The sequence below is a fragment of the Chrysemys picta genome, chromosome 18 (genome assembly GCF_011386835.1).
Source record: "Chrysemys picta bellii isolate R12L10 chromosome 18, ASM1138683v2, whole genome shotgun sequence".
Classification (NCBI taxonomy): Eukaryota; Metazoa; Chordata; order Testudines; family Emydidae; genus Chrysemys; species Chrysemys picta.
Genome location: NC_088808.1, coordinates 13,148,235 through 13,166,955, shown reverse-complemented (window position 1 = coordinate 13,166,955; position 18,721 = coordinate 13,148,235). Strand labels below are relative to the sequence as shown.

The 18,721-nt window shown below is 48.9% G+C and overlaps 2 protein-coding genes across 3 annotated transcripts; one reads left to right on the top strand and one right to left on the bottom strand.

The window, feature by feature from the left end:
* Nucleotides 1–11: 11 nt before the first annotated feature.
* TTC16 (tetratricopeptide repeat domain 16) lies at nucleotides 12–10,782 on the top strand. 2 transcript variants are annotated; one of them, XM_065572262.1, is made up of 12 exons: nucleotides 12–1,971; nucleotides 2,631–2,805; nucleotides 4,178–4,268; nucleotides 4,587–4,730; nucleotides 5,294–5,394; nucleotides 5,494–5,623; nucleotides 6,974–7,188; nucleotides 7,377–7,618; nucleotides 8,688–8,829; nucleotides 8,952–9,117; nucleotides 9,983–10,125; nucleotides 10,425–10,782. In XM_065572262.1, exons 1-12 carry the CDS (start codon nucleotides 1,821–1,823, stop codon nucleotides 10,612–10,614), a joined length of 1,890 nt encoding a protein of 629 aa, XP_065428334.1. In that variant the 5' UTR covers nucleotides 12–1,820; the 3' UTR covers nucleotides 10,615–10,782. The 2 variants fall into 2 exon arrangements, with proteins under 2 accessions (XP_065428334.1, XP_065428335.1); XM_065572263.1 differs by having other exon boundaries at nucleotides 1,247–2,330; nucleotides 2,627–2,805.
* Nucleotides 10,223–18,721, bottom strand: TOR2A (torsin family 2 member A). The gene is made up of 5 exons (XM_065572266.1): nucleotides 18,458–18,721; nucleotides 16,249–16,514; nucleotides 15,053–15,228; nucleotides 14,588–14,715; nucleotides 10,223–13,747 (listed from the first exon to the last, which is right to left on the bottom strand). The coding sequence occupies exons 1-5, from the start codon at nucleotides 18,591–18,593 to the stop codon at nucleotides 13,503–13,505; spliced, it is 951 nt and encodes a 316-aa protein (XP_065428338.1). The 5' UTR covers nucleotides 18,594–18,721; the 3' UTR covers nucleotides 10,223–13,502.

Sequence of the window (18,721 nt, the reverse complement as noted above, 5' to 3'; positions counted from 1 at the left end):
CCACGTGGTCTGCAGACGTGGCCATCTTCCTTGTGGGCGGAAGTGCTCAGCCACTGTAAGCCGGCTGCCCTTGGTTTCCTTTATGATAGGTTGACCAGATATGAGGACCCTTTCGTTTAATCTTTGCTGGTCCCTTTATCAGACTGGAAGAGCTGGTGACTTATGTAACGCACCAAGCGCCTTCAACTGCTTGTTTGTTGGCAGAGCTACCAGGCACAGGATTCATGCCTGGAGGCTGCGTCAAAGCTGGCAGGTCAGACCAACCTCCTTGACCTGTCTGTCCCATGGTGTAATCAGCTTTCATGCATTTGTAGCTGATGAGGGCCGTGTATCACAATATCAGTCACGCTGCATGGCACTAGTACTGGACAAGGATGCCTCAGAAAAGTCTCCCTCAGTTGACATTTGGGCAAGAAAAAAAGTTCCATCACTACTATGGGATGAACATCACGTTGTAATGATCCACATTATGGGATTCCCTTCTCAAATTATTTTACCCATTTGGATCATAGATGTAAATGGCAGCTTTAAACCCAGGTCCACATGGCTGTTGAACATACAGAAGTAATATGGAGCTGGAATCTAAGAGTCAGGACTGCTGGGTTCTATTGTTTTGGTAACATTCCTTTGTGTTTCGGTTTCTATAACATGGGGTTAATACAGATGTAAAGGAGGAAAGTGAGGTTTAATTCATAGTAATATATTTTTTAATGAAACTTCCCTTCTTTTCAACCAAGCATCTTAAAATACTTCACATATATTTAAGAAATGAACTCCCAAACCTATTGTCGTAGGAAATTATTGTCCTGCTTCAGCTGGTAAAATGAATCACAGAGAGATTAAATGACTTGCCCAAGGTCACACCAAAAGTCTGTGGCAAAACCAGGAGTAGAACCTAGGAATCTCAGTGGTATGCCCTAACCACATCTGCACCCATTTTGAGATCCTTGGATGGAAGGTGCTAGAGAAACATAAAGTATTATTAGAGGATAAAAATCCTGGAACTCTGATCACTCTATTACTAACAAAGCTACCCTGGAAATCCCTTACAACTAGTGCGATGTACTGTTACCACTGGTAACAGCTGCTCTGGTGGTAGCAATGGAGGAAAATTATAGAGATAACAGGTTTCTGTAGACATATAACTAGTTTAAATGGCCCATCACCTGCCATCTATTTATCTAAGGTACTTATACAGCCACCATTACAATAGTTCCACTGTTGGTGGAAGCACTAGTGTAGACAAGATTCAAAGTTGGCAACTCTTGTGATTTTCTTATGCTATGATTTTTGGTGTTTATCTTAAAGCCCCAAGTGCCAGACTCAGGTTATTTCCTGATAATTTAATTGAAAAAGGAGTAACTTTATAGCCCTCAGGCTGGGGAGAAAAGCTTGAAAACTTGGCCTCTAAATGTCCCCAAACCAGAAGGCCAAGTGCAAAGAATCCCAAATATATTAGTGTTAAAATCTCCTAATTTTTAAACCAGTTTCATAATTTGGGGCGTGTCTTGTGATTTTTCAAATGTTTGCATTGGCAGTGGAACCAGACTCCTGACGGCTATCGGTATGTTTAACATCATGTCATCTAATCCGTCTCAGAATCCCAGGGGGTAGAGTAGGGTGACCAGCTAGTAGGCGTAAAAAATCAGGACACGCTTTTTTGGAGGGAGGGGATATTTATAGTTCCGTATATAAGACAAAGCCCCTAATAATGGGATGACTGGCCACCCTAGGGTAGAGAACATGGGTGACTGCAAAAGTCTTGTCTGCTCCAGACACCAGTGGAGCAGTGCTGGTGGAAAACAAGTGCCCACAAGCCCATGGTGAGACAGTGGCAGAGCTGGGAATGGAACCCAGGAGACCTGACCCCCATCAGACAAGCCCACCTGCTCAGGGGCAGGTTCACCGCCTCTCCTTCCCAGCTGGCTGCAGTTCGATGGGACACCAGGATTTTGCCCATCACCCAGGTTAGTGACTTCAGCATGGGAGGGGCTGTTGCAAGCCCTGCCCCTCCCTCCCAGGTAGGGTGACCAGACAGCAAGTGTGAAAAATCGGGACGGGGTGGGGGGTAATAGGAGCCTATATAAGAAAAAGACCCAACAATCGGGACTGGCCCTATAAAATCGGGACATCTGGTCACCCTACTCACAGGCCGGGCTCACAGGGTGCCATGCGAGCGCAGCAGGGATCCCGCCTTGGCCACGGAACCTTCTCACTCTAGGCCCACCCCCTCGGCCCCCAGCTGCCTGGATACCGCCTGCCTAGCAACGAGGGACACGACCACTGGGATGGCAGCGGCAGCCCCGCAGGAGGAGCCAGGGCAGAGCAAAGTGAGCACTGCTGCCTGGGCTAGGCGTCGGAGGGCACAGAGCTGGGGGGTAGAGGGAGCTGAGAGGAGAGGGGACAGAGGGCGACTGACGCAGAGTGGGTGGGCAGAGGGAGCTGGGAGGGGGGGCAGAGTGCCAGGTGCAGAGCTGGGGTGAGGGGCAGAGAGAGCTGAGACAGGTCAGAGGTCACTGGGGGTCAGAGGTCACTGGGGACTAGAGCTGTGGGGAGGTGGCCAAGGGCAGAGACCCCTGTCAGGGTGGTGGAGAGGAAGAGTGACCATTAGCCCCTCTTGCTGCAGGTAGGACTGGAGATGAAGACAGAGACTAAAGGACTGTTCCCAACTGCTGTGTCCAAAGAGAATCTCCGGAAGAGATCCCTGCGACAGATCTTTGGGTCCAGCCAGACTTTGCGAGACCTTAAGGACCCCAGCGGAGTGAAGTCCCCAACAGCCATTGTGCAGAACAGGATACAGGAGCAGTGAGTGTCCAGCAGACACTTCTTACATTTTCACTGTTACAAACGCCTGCTTTCTTGTCCATGTCCTGCAAGGAGGCTGGGAACCAAACTTTTAAGAAACCTTACTTAGTGCTGGTTCGAGGTCCTGGAATGACAGCCCTGGGGACTGGTGTCTGATTTATCCACAGATCAGGTACCGCATGGGCTGCAGCTTCCTCTGCCCAGCCATTGTGCCCTAATCCTGCTCTGGAGGGTTCCCTTCTGTGGGCAAGAGGGAGGTCAGGCTGAACAGCCTGCTTGGTCCTTGGTGTCTCTGTTGAGATTGCCAGCTAGGACCCAGTAAGAGCCTGCTGTGATGGTGTTACCTGTCCTCTCTGAACTGAAATGAGACCTAGCAACTTAAGCTGGGAATTTTCACCAGAAATGGCTCCCATGCTAGGTAATTTTCTGAAAGTGAGGGCAGATTATCTGCAGTTGAACTGCCATCTGCCAGTTGGAATACTGTCTGATGTTTCACTGTGCTGACTGCCCCTGGATTTCCTCACATCAGGACAGGCAGAACAGGGACAGTCACCCATAGCCCATCTTACAAGGATAAAATGTAGGAAAATCATAGGTCCTCTAACCTCCATGACAGACTCTCAGCTCTATATGGTGAGGCCACCAAACAACCATCAGATGGCTTCGGTGACTACCAAGCTGAGGAGGATATGAACTAGTGAACTAGAGATGATAGCCTCTTTATCCCATTACTAGTATCTACTGTAAAAAGCAACAGAGGGTCCTGTGGCACCTTTAAGACTAACAGAAGTATTGGGAGCATAAGCTTTTGTGGGTAAGAACAAGTCTTGCATCTGAAGAAGTGAGGTTCTTACCCACGAAAGCTTATGCTCCCAATACTTCTGTTAGTCTTAAAGGTGCCACAGGACCCTCTGTTGCTTTTTATAGATTCAGACTAACACGGCTACCCCTCTGATATTAGTATCTACTGGTAATCCCCAGTTCCTGCATTTTAGAATCTGTTCTCCCTGAGCATATGGGCAGTGGGGTCACCAGAGTGCTGCAGAATCAATAGGTGGCCAGTGCTGGTCAATTAGCAGAGCTGTGGTCCTGCAAATTTTCCTTCTTGATCTTGAGACGGCTCAGAACACTGGCTAGTGTGCTTGTAGACAGTCACCCTCTTTTCTCCTACTTCCACCCAAAGCTCTCCATGTGCTTAACAAATAATGAATTAAGCCTCGTAACACCCTTGCAGATAGAATCGTTATCTCCAGTTTACAGGTGGGGAAACTGAGTCAGCGCTCCCATGGGTCTGTGACTGTCCTAAGGGCTGTGCTGCAGGGAGGGGAAATGTGCTTCTGCATTAGCTCATAATGCTGTCTTCTCATTACAGCTGTCGGAGAGGGAAGGAGTTCTTCTCCCAAGGCGAGTGGGAGAAAGTTGTCATTTGTTATTCCAAAGCCATTAACCTGAACCCCCAACAGGTAAGAGGATCATGATTAGGCAAGGGGGAATGCAGAGCAGGCATAGTTAGGTGAAGGTACAAGCCCACCTCGCATGGCATGGGGAATATGGAGTTCTTCAGCAAGAAGGACAAAGCCTGTAATGCTCTTGCATTTCCAAGATTATCAAATGAAGAATGTCATTGGGGAGGTGAATATTGGCGTATATTAGAATCTGTCTGGGCGGGATTGCGGTGTTGAGTCTCAGGGTTAGTTTCAGTGTGTCTAGATAGAGGATAAACAGGCTAAGAAAGAAAGTTATCCTAAAGGACTGAAGAATGTCTGTGGGTGCATTTGCAGGTGGAGTTCTATGTACAGAAGGCAGAAGCCTTTCTCCAGCTCTGTGATTTCCAGTCTGCTGTGCTGAACCTCAGAAAGGCGTATTCCTTGTCCTCTGCAAAGGAAGAATATGTAGAGCGCATGGCCTTCATTATTTACCTGCAGGTGAAGGGTACAGAATAGCCCCTACCAGCTGGCACCAGCCTTCCCCTTCCCCATCCCCACCCCGTGCCTTTCCTTGATCTCTCAGTATCAGCATTAGAACACTGGGTCTAGTGACTGACCTCTGATCTTGAGGGAAATCTGGAGATGCTACTTGAAGTGGAAGTCAACATGAGCTTGGATTTCCAAGGGAGAGTCCTTTGTGCATATTTATATTTGGGGACAGGGGATTCTGTCCAATCCTTCCTCTCTGAAAGGTTTCATGTTTCTACTGTTCATATTCATGGCTAGTCTGCTGGGGCCCCCTCTCAACATGCTAACTTATTTGCAGTACGGGAAGAGCCAAAAGTCCCGTTTGGGGTTCATGCATGCTCAGTGCTCTCCAGCTAGGAGGGAGTGGTATTTAGTGCAGCTGCATCTCCTCTTAAGCAGCACTTCCATTCCTGGATTGGTTGGAGAGAGAGAGAGAGAAAGAGAACGCTCTGTCTGTCTCTCTCGTTAACCTGGAGCAATGGGCAGGTGGCCTGAGTCAGACTGATTCTGTGCTGTGTGATTTGAATCCGCAGGGCCAATGTCTGTTTGACCAAGAGGTCTATTGGGATGCTTTGGAGTCCTTCACTCGAGCCTCAGAGCTGCAGCCTGACAACTCACTCTATCGCAGGAGGAGGTAAACTGGGGTTTGCGATAGGGAATGTCTTTATCTTAGCCCCTCGAACAACTGTATTCTTCACTGGTACTTTATGGTGCCCTTTCTTTCTCTTTCTAGCATTGCCTGTCTTGCAGCCCTGAACAGATACCATGACTGTTTTCGGCTCGTCAATGAAGAGCTGGATCAAGACTCAAAGAACCCAGATCTGTACATCCTGAGAGCCAAGCTGCATGAGCACTTCTGTCGGGTAGGGGCACCTACTCTGCCCAGGGTGTGCTGGCTGCAGGGAATTGTCACAGAACAGTCATTCCTGTCCCCACGTGGCCGACAGAGTTCTCAATCTGCCGGACAACAGTGGGGCTTAACCCTTTGCTGGGTGAATTGATAGTGACCTAAGTAATGGGAAGCAACAGCATACGTACAAGGCTGCATATGGATTTCATATGGAATTGCTTCCTAAGGACAGAGAAGAGCTAAGTTGCTCTGTGGTTAATCAGTTAGCACAGGGGTCGACAACCTTTCGGAAGTGGTGTGCCGAGTCTTCATTTATTCACTCTAATTTAAGGTTCCGCGTGCCAGTCATACATTTTAAAGTTTTTATAAGGTCTCTTTCTATAAGTCTATAATGTATAACTAAACTATTGTTGTATGTAAAGTAAATAAGGTTTTTAAAATGTTTAAGGAGCTTCATTTAAAATTAAATTAAAATGCAGAGCCCCCCGAACCGGTGGCCAGGACCCGGGCAGTGTGAGTGCCACTGAAAATCAGCTCGCGTGCTGCCTTCGGCACGTGTGCCGTAGGTTGCCTACCCCTGAGTTAGCATAAAGCATCAAATTGGTTTCAAGAGACGTGATTCTAAACCTTTCCAGCTACTCTCACTCCTTTTGGGAAACTGATTGTTTTTATCCGTTCTAGGTGACAGCCTCCTGGGCTGTGGGATTCCACACCTCTGGGGCAGGGCTCTTACCTTCCCCTCCCGTTTGGCCGTGGACTCCTACACCATTTGGGAGCCTTCTCCCTCCTTGGTCTATAAAAAGCAGGGAGAGAAATGAAAGCAGAGCCTCACTCTGGGGGTAGCGTACTCTTCTTTTATGAGCGATCATACATTTCTTGGCTCAGCAGAAGTGAAGTGCCCTCAACCCTGAGAGGATCAGAGATAGTAACTGGAGATCTTATTTCTGTTTTGTATTTCCTGTTAGAAATGGGATTCTTCTTGCCCTGCACCTGCAGAAGCAACTGGTGCCCTCGGTTAGAAACCAGGGTCTGAATGGTAGGATTCTGGAGAATGCATTGAGCCACCTGTTTTATCAGCTGCTCACAGCGGTGTGGCAAATGCATAGACAGAACGAGACAGATCAGAGAAACTGCCTCCTGCCCAGTGTAACCAAGTGGGCAAGCACCAGACTGGGAGTCCGGAGATCTGGGTTTCTAGTGTTGGCTCTGCCACTGATGCAGTGTGTGGCCTTGGGCAAATCGGTGTCTCAAATTCCCTGTCTGCAAAATGGGGATAACCATCCCAAGTTCCCCTTTGTCAAGTGTTCGGTAACAGAGGGAGGAGAGTGCAAGTTCTTAGTATTCTCCTAATCTCTGTTTCCAGGCTACCTTGTGTTACCAGGACGTCCAGGAGGCCATTGTGCTGGAGCCGCGGCACGAAGAAGCTCAGATTCTAATGCAGAGGCTTCTGAAACGAGCACAGCAAGCCAAGAACCAGGCTATGAATAAGGCCTTGAAGGGAAACCTGAAGGATGCCCTGCTCAAAATCACCTTTGCCATAGAGAACAGCCCCTTTGATGCAGGGTACTTCATCTTCAGGTAGAGACCCCATTGTATCCAGTCCTCACTGAGGTGGCTCGCGTTCACATCTGTGACCCACTGAGGGGAGTGGGAGTCTGCACTAGTGATTGGGTGCTGGTTCCAGGTTCTGAACGCCCCAATCATTTTCATTCTCCTTAACTATTGGGCTCTAATCCTCTCTCCCTCCCTTCTTCCCTTCGTGGCAGAGGGACTCTACACAGAAGGGTCAAAGACTTCAACTCAGCCATTGATGATTACCTCAAGGCCACAGAGCTCTGTGAAGAGGAGGGAGCTGTGGCCATGGAGGCGCAACGGCAGCTCCTGCTCACGTACAACGACTTTGCAGTGCACTGCTATACTCAGGGCTTCTTCGAAGAGGCAGTGCTGCTCCTCAACAAAGCCCTGAAAGGGGAGAAGAACGAGAAGGGACTCTATGTCAACAGAGGAGGTAGCAAGGCTCTTCCTGGGTGGCGATTGACTTTGTGGGAGGATATCCTGGTGGGATATCCTCTCTCTCACCTAAGAGTTATCCCAAGGAACATTTCTGGTTCTAAGGGAGTGCATGAGTGAGTGCGCTGACAGCAGTGGAACCATGTAGTTGTGTATGTACGGGTGCACACGTGAGGGGGGATATACAGTGCCTATAGCTACCCTGCCTGGGATGCAATCATGTTGGGTCTCATAAGTAAAGCATAGTCAGTGCTCAAATGGGAGACCTTGAAGGGTGCTGCAGATGGCATTCTTTCCTCCCATTCTCCTGTACCAGGGAGGCAGTGGTGTCTGAGTAAAGGACTGGGAGCTAGATCTCTGGGCTTCTATCCCTAATTCTGTAAATGATTCACTGCAGGATGCAGTCAGTCACTTAACTTCTCTGCACCGTTTTCTCATCTTTAAAACGTAACTAATACCTATTGCATGGGGGGTTGTGAAGATTAATTAGTCAATGCTTGTAAAGCGCTTTGAAAATGGAAAGTGCTGCGTAACTACTAAGTGTTAATGATTATCACTGACTCATTCCCCACCTGTGGTACTGGAAGCACCTTCTTAGCTTGGGCCCTCACATTCCCATCTCATCCAATTTATCACCAGGAAAGATCCCATGGAACTTTTTGCAACAGTTGAGGTTGTCACCTTGTTAATTCCAAATTGGAAACTACATTCTGCCTCCCTAAAATCCCACTGTAGTTTGCTGATTGCTACATGGTGTTTCTAAGCACTGTTGAACTGCTGTTGCATTCCACCCTACAGGTGGCTGCATTTCAGTGAATAATATCTAGATGTCCTATAGCACTGTTTGTTCAGTTGTTTCTCTGTTTCTACAGAGCTTTTGGAGCCTTCAGGATGGGAGGCACTGTAGAGACATGTTGTTGTAGCATTTTATATAGACTTGGAGAGAGACAGAGAGCAAACAGGACAGCATCAATTACTGGCCTTTGTAGCAGCTATAACATCCCAAGACACTCAAATACTGACCTCAGCTTGCTGTTTGCTAAAGTAATCTGTGTGCTCCACTTCAGACTGCCTCTTCAGGCTGGGAGAGCTAACCTTTGCCTTGGCGGATTATCAGCAGGCGCTGGAATTGAGTCCAATGGACTTTAGTTTGCGAAGACGCGTTGGTATGTTGCTGGATGAACTAGGATTGCAGGAGCACAAGCAGAGGTATGTTGGAATGGCTCACTGGACCTTACATCCAGTTGACAGAGTTCTTATCCCCCCTAGCTCACGCTGCCTAGGGATTCAGCAGACGTGACTCTTCTGTTTCCCTGTATCTTTTCCCCCAGAAAATACCAGCGGGCAGTATACTGTTTCTCTGGTGCTATCGAGAGCAACCCTCGCCTGCCACACTATTACCTGCACCGGGCCAAGAGCCGCCTGTTCCTGCAGGATGAGATGAGTGCTAAGGAGGATGTGATCATAGCTCTGTTGCTGGACCCTGAAAACGAAGCGGTACCTCACTGACACTGACCAAGTAGTGAAAATCTGTGACACCCTATTCATTTGGGCCCATAGTCCTTGTGCCGTCTCCTGGACACGCACACTTAGACTGCAAGCTCCTTAGAGCAGAGACAGTCTTTTGTTCTGTGTCTGTACAGTGCCAAGCACAGTGGGGTCCTGGTCTAGGACCAAGGTTCCTTCACACTACAGTAATACAGAGAATGATGATTAGGGTTTGGGGTTTGCAGCATTTATTTGCTAAAATTAAAAACCTAAGGAGGCTTTTTTTCCTGCTGCCTATAAACCAAGAACTCCAGTTTCTTGTCATGTGTTTTCAAGCTGCTCATGATGCATCTGGCTTCAGAGCATGCAGCCCCCTGTGACTAGGAGCTGTCAGGAAACAAGACCAGGGCTTCAGTGGAAAAATAAAACCCCACATCCACCTACCGTGCTAGCTAAACAAAGTACTGCATGCCGTTGAGTATGCCCCTCCCCGAAAGGCTTTGGTGGATTAAATATTTCTTTACATTTAAAACCAGAATTTCTACACTAGCAAGATTTCATTTGGATTAAAAAAAAAAAATTAACACTGAGGCTCATGCCTCATGGCTGTAATACTCTGGTCTGATTCTGGTGGTTGGATTTGGGGTAGGATGGCTATTGGCCCAGGCAATGTACATTAAACTAGATGATCTGATTGTCCCTTCTGGCCAAAAACGCTAGAACTATATTTTTAATGTAACTTATGCAAGTGTTTGGCTGCTCTCATGGGAACTGCACAGCTTAATCCTTGCAGCCCTATCTGGTGATGGAAGGAGGAAGAACGTTTACCTTCAGCACACACCTGGCCATTCAACTGATCTCATTCCCTCTGCAGGTCCTACCTGTTATGACCAGCCTCTTTCCAGGACAGCCCATCCAGGATATTATTAGCAGCAAGATTGCAGAGGTTGCCAAAACAATCTTGGAAAGAAAGCTTCAAGCCTGCCCCTACTCCAACAGTCGAGCTAAACTCAAATGGTACGGAGAAGCCAGTGGGCACAGGTCTGCTAAAGTTGTTTTGAAGATCTAATAAGCAGGACCCAAGTCAACCACAAAATTTGCACTGATTTCAATGGAAGCAGGAGTGACAGATTTATTCCAGATAGTTTTTTTGTCCCTTTGTGATCCTACAAGGACAGTAACTTGCCATCTTTCTGTAGACTGTGAATCTTGTCACAAGGACTAGATCACAACGGTCTCTGAGGGGATCTGTTCATGCATCACTTTTTGCAGCTACTCTGCAAAGTAAGTTCTCTGCCTTATGTGCGCCCCTACAGGCCACCTGGAGCTCTGGAGGATGAACCAAAGGAACCAGGTGCTCAGAGTGAAGATCCTGAGAGAGCCCTGCAGGATTCAGAGAGCGTCATCCGCCCTTGTGCCACAGAACATGAACTGTACAAGCAGATAGCCAGCTCCAGAAGGACAGTGAGTAAAGTAAGTGAACCTGTCTTGGAGGAGAAAAGGTGAGAAGGCAGGAAAAGTCAGAGTACAAAAACTGCTCCAGCTTCATGTTAGAGGCAGCACCTGAGCTGCCTGGGTTACAGACACTAAGCTGTGTTTCAATGGAAAGTAGGTGCATTTAGACTCCTTTCCTGTTACCTCGGCTCTAATAAATATATGGCTTCTCTCGCTTCACTTTCTCTGTAGCCCTCCTGTTTTTTCATCTTTATTTTTTTGGTATCTCCACAGACATCCTTTCTTCCTGCAAGGTGTGGACCCAGCCATTGTCCAGGTAGCCTAGGAGCTGTCTTCCCAAGCAGGAAAGCCAGCTCTGCCAAGAATTTTAGGCAATTTTCCCGGAAGTCACTATATTTCCAGACTTTGCTGTCCTACAACCTAGTGCCACAGAAGGGTGCTGAATTTATAAGGAACTTGTAACACTGCTGCTTTAGAGGTGAACATCTAAGGGGCTGTTCCTACATAGTGATAAGATTTGGACAGGAAAGCAGACGATCTGTGAATGATCTCTGCGCACTGCATTAATCTGAATGCAGGCTGAGCAGGAGGAATGCTTTGATTAGGATAAACTCTTAAACCAGAGGTGTTAATCTAATGCAACTCACGCGGGGTGGCTGACATACATATGCCATGTATTGAAAGTTTTGTGAAGTTATGCCTGTCCCTTGTACCCCAAACTCTCACCTCAATTGCTCTGACTTGGGTGGAGAGGAGAGTGCTAAACCTGGTTTCCAAAACAACAACAAAAAGGTTTCCGTTTCAATTCGTGTTAAAACAGATGAGGAAGTTGACCGTGAGAACCCGAGGAAAAAATGACTGTGGCAACTGGGTTCTCCCTCTTAAGATGAAAATGTCACTGCTAACTCTCTGGTTGTACGGTGAAGTAGAAGATAACATTTGTTCTAATCCCTCTGTTGTGGTTTTAATGGTCTCCTGAGCAACTCCTTGGGCTTTTAAACAAAGGGACGTATGTGGCAGAGAAAACAGATGCCAGTGCTCTCTTGGCGTTTAACTTTGACAGAGAGCAGCTGAGACTTCACCATTCCCTATGCCAGCTGTCCCCACGGAGGATGCATGGGTCCTGCTTATAGTTGAGTATGGCCCTTTCACTGGTCTTTTACACCAGAGGAAGGCCACTACTCTTGTTTTCCATCATCAGACAATAGATATTTCTTCATGTCCCTGCCTGAGTTAGTTTTGTCAGGTCAGGCAGCTGTTCCAATGCATTATGCAGGCTCATAGCTACCTCCTTTCTAACATGACAGCTGGAATCCCAGTAAGGGACTGCTACTCATGCATGGTTTTTCAACAGATTTATTTTAAATTAAAAACAATGAACAGTTTGGAGGAGGCAGAATGTTTGACTGTAAATCTGTATCTTGGTCCAACTCTATCCTGGGCAGGATAGGAACAGAGGTAATAGCACTGGCTCCTTCTCAACCAGACTGTAGGTTGCTCTAATGCTATACTGAAGAGACCTTCCTGCAGCAACTGGCCTGAGAGTTCCTGGAGCACTTTCTGCCTCGACCCAAATCTGTTTGCTCAGATGGAGCTCACACTGTTTCCTCTTACTGGATGCAGGGGAGCCAGCTGCTACACAGCGAAAGGGCAAAGAGTGCCGTGCTGGTCAGTGATAGCAGAGCTTCGGGAAGGAGATTCCTATGAATTATTTCCAACCCCCAGCAGCATTTAAGTATGATACAGTAAGCTGCATCTGAGACACTGAATTGGAATGGAAACTGGCTCTGCCGGGACAACAGGTTCCCAGCAGTGTCCTATCAGAACGACAACCTCCAATATATAATATGCAAGAGGTTCAACACCTCAGCTGGGACACACTCATCCCAGCAATGTAATACCGCACAAGACCAATACCTGGTACTTAAAACTATTAGTTAATGCCTAGTCTCCCTGCGAGGTAGGAATCACCATTTTTATATCTGGAAAGACTGACATGGGTGGCTCCTAATTCTTCCCTGGCAGGATGCAAGTAATTGCCATTGAATCAAAGGGAGTGACCTGGTATTCTGTGGTGAAGAAATGTCCAGGGAGGTTAAAGGCCTGGCTCAAAGTCACACCCCAAGTCATGGGCAAAGCTGGTAGCAGAAATCACACACTCCTTTCCCCCTTATGCTAATGCACTCAGGGATACTGCAGTTGGAATCTTACCTACGAGTACCTATTCACAGTGAAAGAAAACCTGAGAAAAGTTGGCTCTTAACATTTACCCCAGAGATTTAAGATGAGACTCTGGTCAATCTGTTTAGAATGTTCACAGGGCAGTGTGGCAGGCTCTAGGACATTGGGGCCTTCATACTGAGATTCACATTAAAATACATGTTTAAAAATGCCATTAAAAAAGCACTAGAGGGTGAGACTCCCTTGTCTGCAGCCCGGGGAAGATCATTCATTGGAGCTAGGCCAGAGAATCTTGACAGCTGCCCAGAGAGTAACGGGGAAGATCTGCACAGTTCCAGCTATCAAAGGGAGGTGGCAGTAGCCAAGAACCCTTCCCAGCCACTGATACATCCCAGCCTCTTCCCCTTTGGACTCCACATACACATCACGGTGGTATTCTTGGCTGTTCTGTGTTCACCCTCCATCAGGGCAAAGAACAGATTGATAAAGTGCTTAGAATCAGGTCAGTGTGCCCTTTGTTCCCAAGACTGCATCCGGCAGTCTCTGCCTGAGGGCTGGAGGCTGCACTTGTCCTATCAGAGTTCCACAATCTGTTGCTCTTCATAGTCATCCCTGTTGTACTGGGCACAGCAACTTCAAGTATTCTTAAACTCTGCTCCTCTGAATCTGAGCAAGTATATGGGTAAACTTATCCTCCAAGGGCTGCTTACCAGCTCCTCAACTGTGCGCTACTTTGGAGAAAGACTCTTTCTCTCAGGTTAGGAGAAGAAGGTGACGCGAGAGGCCACCGTTTTGCAGCCTGTTGATGAGAACACTCTCTCCTCTTCTGGGAAGTAGGGGATGCTGTCAGCAACTGCCTGAATGATGTCCTGCTGTACCGTTAAGCCTTGCTGGGTGAGTTCATTCACCACACACTGCTTCACGTGGTGTTGCTTCAGTGGGAGAAAGGGCACAAGGAGATCAATGAGGTGCTCCTCGATGATTCCAGACTTCCAAAACCCATCTGCAGGAGAAAAAGGGGAGGCAAAGAGCTTTATCTTCAGAGTCTCTCTCAGTTCTATGGAATTCAACCCTGTTAGCATAAGAGATGCCCCCACCCACTAGGAGGAATCAGCTATCAAAGCCAGCACCACCAGAGCTGGTTTCCAGGAAGTCATAATTAGAGCCTTGTGTGGATACAAAAATTTGGATTTGCATCCAATCCAGAAGCCACAAAGATGGTAAACCATGCGACTGCATCCGGAAATGCAGATATCTGTGGCTATAAAGTGGATATCCACAGATTTCTGGGTACTATGACTAGAGCCCTGCAAGAGACAACAGATCAGATTCAACTGAGGGAGCTGGATCCATCTGTCGTCCACTAATAGTAGTCAAGTCCAGTGTTCTCCAAATACATGGTTCTTAACAGCTGTACTGATACTTCAGATATACCAACCTATGTTATGCCCAATCCCAAGAATTGCCAAGCAGGGAAATAAAGGAAATCTCTACGTACTCAGCACCTCTCAGGATCAGGCCCTTAATAATTAGCTTCTTACTGGGCCCCACTACCCTATCTGCCTCCTATTCAGTCGTGGGTGCCCCTTCTCCCAGTGGAACTCTGTTAAGTATGGTAATGTTTCTGTAGGCTTGACCAGCAGAACCACTCCTTTCATCTGCCAAAGCAATTAATCCAGGTCCTAACTCCACCTCAGGCTTCTCCCTGAAAACTGATAATAGCTTGACACATATCTGTAAAACACTGTATAAATATCATTGGCTTATTTGAAATAGGGTCTGGCTCCCCCTGCTGGTGAGCATGCTCACTGAAAAGCATTTCCCAGTTGATGGAAAGACTTACTATTGGGATTTTCAAACACAGCTTCTGAAACTGCAGATTCCAGATCTTGCAGGCTGATCTCTTCCCGGTCCTTGCGGGCATACCAGAGATCCAGCACCATTCGATTAATTTGTTCACCTCCTCCGTTGCTGAGCAAGACCAAGACAAGAAATTACCAGAAAGTTATCCCATGACATCAATATTGTACTCAGTGGCAGTGCCTCATTCTGCAGTGAGTATGGAAGCAGCCTTAGTTGGCCTATGAAGACTGCTACAGAGGTTGCCAAATAGTGGAAAAGACAGAGCACTATGAGACTATGTACCTTTGCAGACTGAAATGAGTTGAGATCTCATGGATCTGACACACAATACCTGCTCTGGGTGATTAAAATAGGGAGGAACTTACCAACATTTGACCAAATTAGTAGCAATGCATTAGAATTATTCCCAACCCAGTTATACTTGCTGCAGAGGGAGCTCTCTTACCTTATGAAAATGAAGATCGCTTTTCTGTAGTTGGTTCCATACATAACCCAGGAGGGTCCAAGGAATGGTATAATCACATCGATCAGACCTGGGTGCATCTTATCCATCTCATCAAAGAGAAACACTGATCGGCCACAGTTTGTCAAATTCCCCTGGATCCAACTCTTCAGATTTTCCTGGAAAACCAAACCCAACCAACCAAGCCAGTTAGGACCATGAATTTGTTAGAAGAGCTTGAGCTACCAAAGAGCTAAGCTTACATGAGAACTACATTAGCCTGGGCTAATAATGCCAGTAATAGCAACCTCCAAAAGCTGTTGTTCCTTAGAACAGCACTTGTGATGCTCTGGCTGGAAAGAAGGATTCACTTTGTACATTGCAAGACTGACTACCATTGATGAAGGTTCCCTGGTAAACGGTTTTGCTCTTAATTCAACATGGTGAATTTTGCCTAATTTAATATAGTCTTACTAATACAAATCCATTTAAAGAAGAAATATTGAGTGGATTAAACGGCAATTCAAGAGCTCCACAAGTTTAATAGTCAGACCCCAAAAGTTACTGAACATGTACTCGCTCTCCCTTCACTCTATGCTGAGACCAGCCATTAGTATGGACACTTAGGAAAATATACTTTAACCAAATTGAGATCTGGTGTAAGCAGGTGAGACTCTTCTGATGTCAGCTACAGATGTTTACACCACCAAGGCTGCAGCTGGTCCAATATTTATACCATTCCATATTTTAATGTACAGACTTTCTGGTGGAATGCATTAGTCTTCACTGAAGCGCTTTTTCCAACAGAGGATTTTAACTCAAGTTTTTCTTTAGATTCTGGGCAATGCCAAGGTTAATGGGAGTACAATCAAGTAGTTAGAGCAGAGGGCTGGTAATCAGGAGCCTAGGTTGTATGGCCACTTCTTCCACTGACTTGCTGTGTAACCTTGGGCAAGTCACTTGCCCTAGTTATATCTCAGTTTTCCCATCTGTAAAGCTGAGATAGTATCCCACAGGCTTAATTAGTGTTTGGAAAGCACTGGAACAGTTTCAGATAAGAGGTGCTATAAAAATTGCACTTTACAGTATGTGTTGGAAGGTAGGAGAAGAGTCTCAATACTTATCCAATGGCTGACTAGATAATCATAAGAGGAAATAAGTCTTGTAATTTAGCTTTCACAGGCAGCCTCCACTCTTACCTTGTACTGCTCGATCTGTTCAGCGTGAGGAAAGTGCACTATGGGGGAGAACTGGTGGACATATGGACTGCGGAGCCCATCTTGGAACAAGTAGCGGACCAGCATGGAGCTCACGTAGGTTTTGCCTGTGCCAGTCCAGCCATGGAAGGACATCACCAGAGGTTTGACAGGATCATGATTCTGTAAAAACTCTTTCACTCCTTTCACCACCAATTGCCTCACTAGGTGCTGCCCAACCAGGTTCAGGGCCAAGTCACACTCCAGACCTGGAATGAATCCAAAACAAGATTTAGAATATGTTGAATTAAGAGATGGAAGTTATTTGGGCTGTTATTTGAAGCCATCTCTGCCCTCTCCCCTCAGATGCTGGGTTGGGGGATATTTCTTTCTTTGGGATAACTTCAGTTGGCTCAGGACCTGTCTACACTTAGAAATATACTTCTTTTACTTTACCAGTATAGTAAAAACAGTGTGGATGCATTTTTATCAACATAAAACTGCTCCAGGAACTGAAAAGCTATACTGGCATTAAGGCACTTTTATAGCAGTGTAACTGCATTCACACTATAGCTTTTACTGGTATAACTAGTTTAAGCAACAACAAAAATCACACCCCTAACCAACAGTTACATACTGGTAAAACTTAAGTGTAGGCCAGGTCTCACAATGGTAGTAAAAAGTCTAACAGGGAGTAATGGGATGCAGTTAAGAAAAGGAAATACTATGATGAATTTCAGGGGATATTGGGTGGAGGAAAGGTCTCTAGAGGGAAGTTCCATTACTTTAGACATTTGAAAGAAGAGTGAACAGAAACACTGAACAGACTGGAAGGAACTGTCCAGGGAGCAGGGTCCCTATTCAATGCCCGTTGAAGTAGATGGGCATCTTTCCAACAGGCTTTGGAGCAGGCTCTAGTCAACACAAAACGGCAACTCTCTGAACATCTGTATTGCTGTGGCCCTGAAGGAACTGGTTTTAGTGTGAGACCTTAGAGAAGGGGCAGCCTTCCACTTCCTCTCTAGGGATGCTCTCAAAAGGAGCAGCATGTCACAATCATCCAATAGCCACATCTCGCCCTCTGCATCTGTGCTGGGGGCCTGCTGATCTAGTGTCTCCCCAGGGTGCGAGTCACCCCGTAACGGGGGCTCACCGAGCAGCAATCAAATGCACGTTATTCTTCATACAGGCTCCTTAAATGTACAGCACTAGAGCGCTCAGGGGAGGGGTGCGTGAAAAGATCCCCTGCAGCTGGGTGTGCACCCCAGGGGACGGGTCAGGGCAGCCAACACCCCGCCGCTGGAGGAACCATCCTCCCCTGGCCCCTCAGGGACCCCCAAGGGCGGCCCCTCAGTCAGGGATGACCCGCTCCTCAGCTCCCCCGATCCACCCCCTTCCCTAGCTGCTCAGGAGCCCCTGCCCCCTCCCCCTACAGAGACCCTCCCCGGCTCTCCCTCCCCCCCCAGGACCTCCTCCCCCGGCTCTCCCTGCCCCCCCGATCCCCTCCCCGCCCCCCCGGCTCTCCCTGCCCCCCCCGATCCCCTTCCCCCGACAGTCCCTGCCCCCCGGATCTCCTCCCCTGGCTCTCCCTGCCCCCCCGATCCCCTCCCTGCTCCCCCGGACTCCCTCCCCCGGCTCTCCCCGCCCCCCCATCCTCTCCCCCCGGCTCTCTCCCCCCCCCCGGCTCTCCCTGACCCCCCCGATCCCCTCCCCGCTCCCCCGGCTCTCCCTGCCCCCCAGATCCCCTTCCCCCGACAGTCCCTGCCCCCCGGATCTCCTCCCCTGGCTCTCCCTGCCCCCCTCCCTGCTCCCCCGGACCCCGGCTCTCCCTCCCCCCCCGATCCCCTCCCTGCTCCCCCGGACTCCCTCCCCCGGCTCTCCCCGCCCCCCCATCCTCTCCCCCCGGCTCTCCCTGCCCCCCCCCGGGACCTCCTCCCCCGGCTCTCCTTGCCCCGCCGATCCCCTCCCCGCCCCCCCGACAGTCCCTGCCCCCCGGATCTCCTCCCCCGGCTCTCCCTGCCCCCCTCCCTGCTCCCCCGGACCCCGGCTCTCCCTGCCCCCCGATCCCCTCCCTGCTCCCCCGGACCCCTTCCCCCGGCTCTCCCTGCCCCCCGATCCCCTCCCTGCTCCCCCGGACCCCTTCCCCCGGCTCTCCCTGCCCCCCCGGTCCTTCCCTCAGGCGCGCCGCGGAGTCCCGGCTCCCCCCGCTCACCGCGCACGTCGGGCCGGAAGTCGCACTCGCAGGCGGCCGAGAAGCTGCAGCGCAGGGCGCGCAGGTCCCAGGGGGCGGCCGAGCCCGCGGCCCCCAGCAGCAGCAGGAGCCGGAGCAGCACAGAGCCGCCCCCCATCCCGCCGCGCGCCGCCTCCCGTCCCGGACCACAGGTCCCAGCCTGCCCCGCGCGGGGCCCGGCTCCAGGCAGGGCGGGAAGCGACCGCCAGAGCCGCGGCTGCCTCGGCGCTCAGGGGGAGGAGCCAA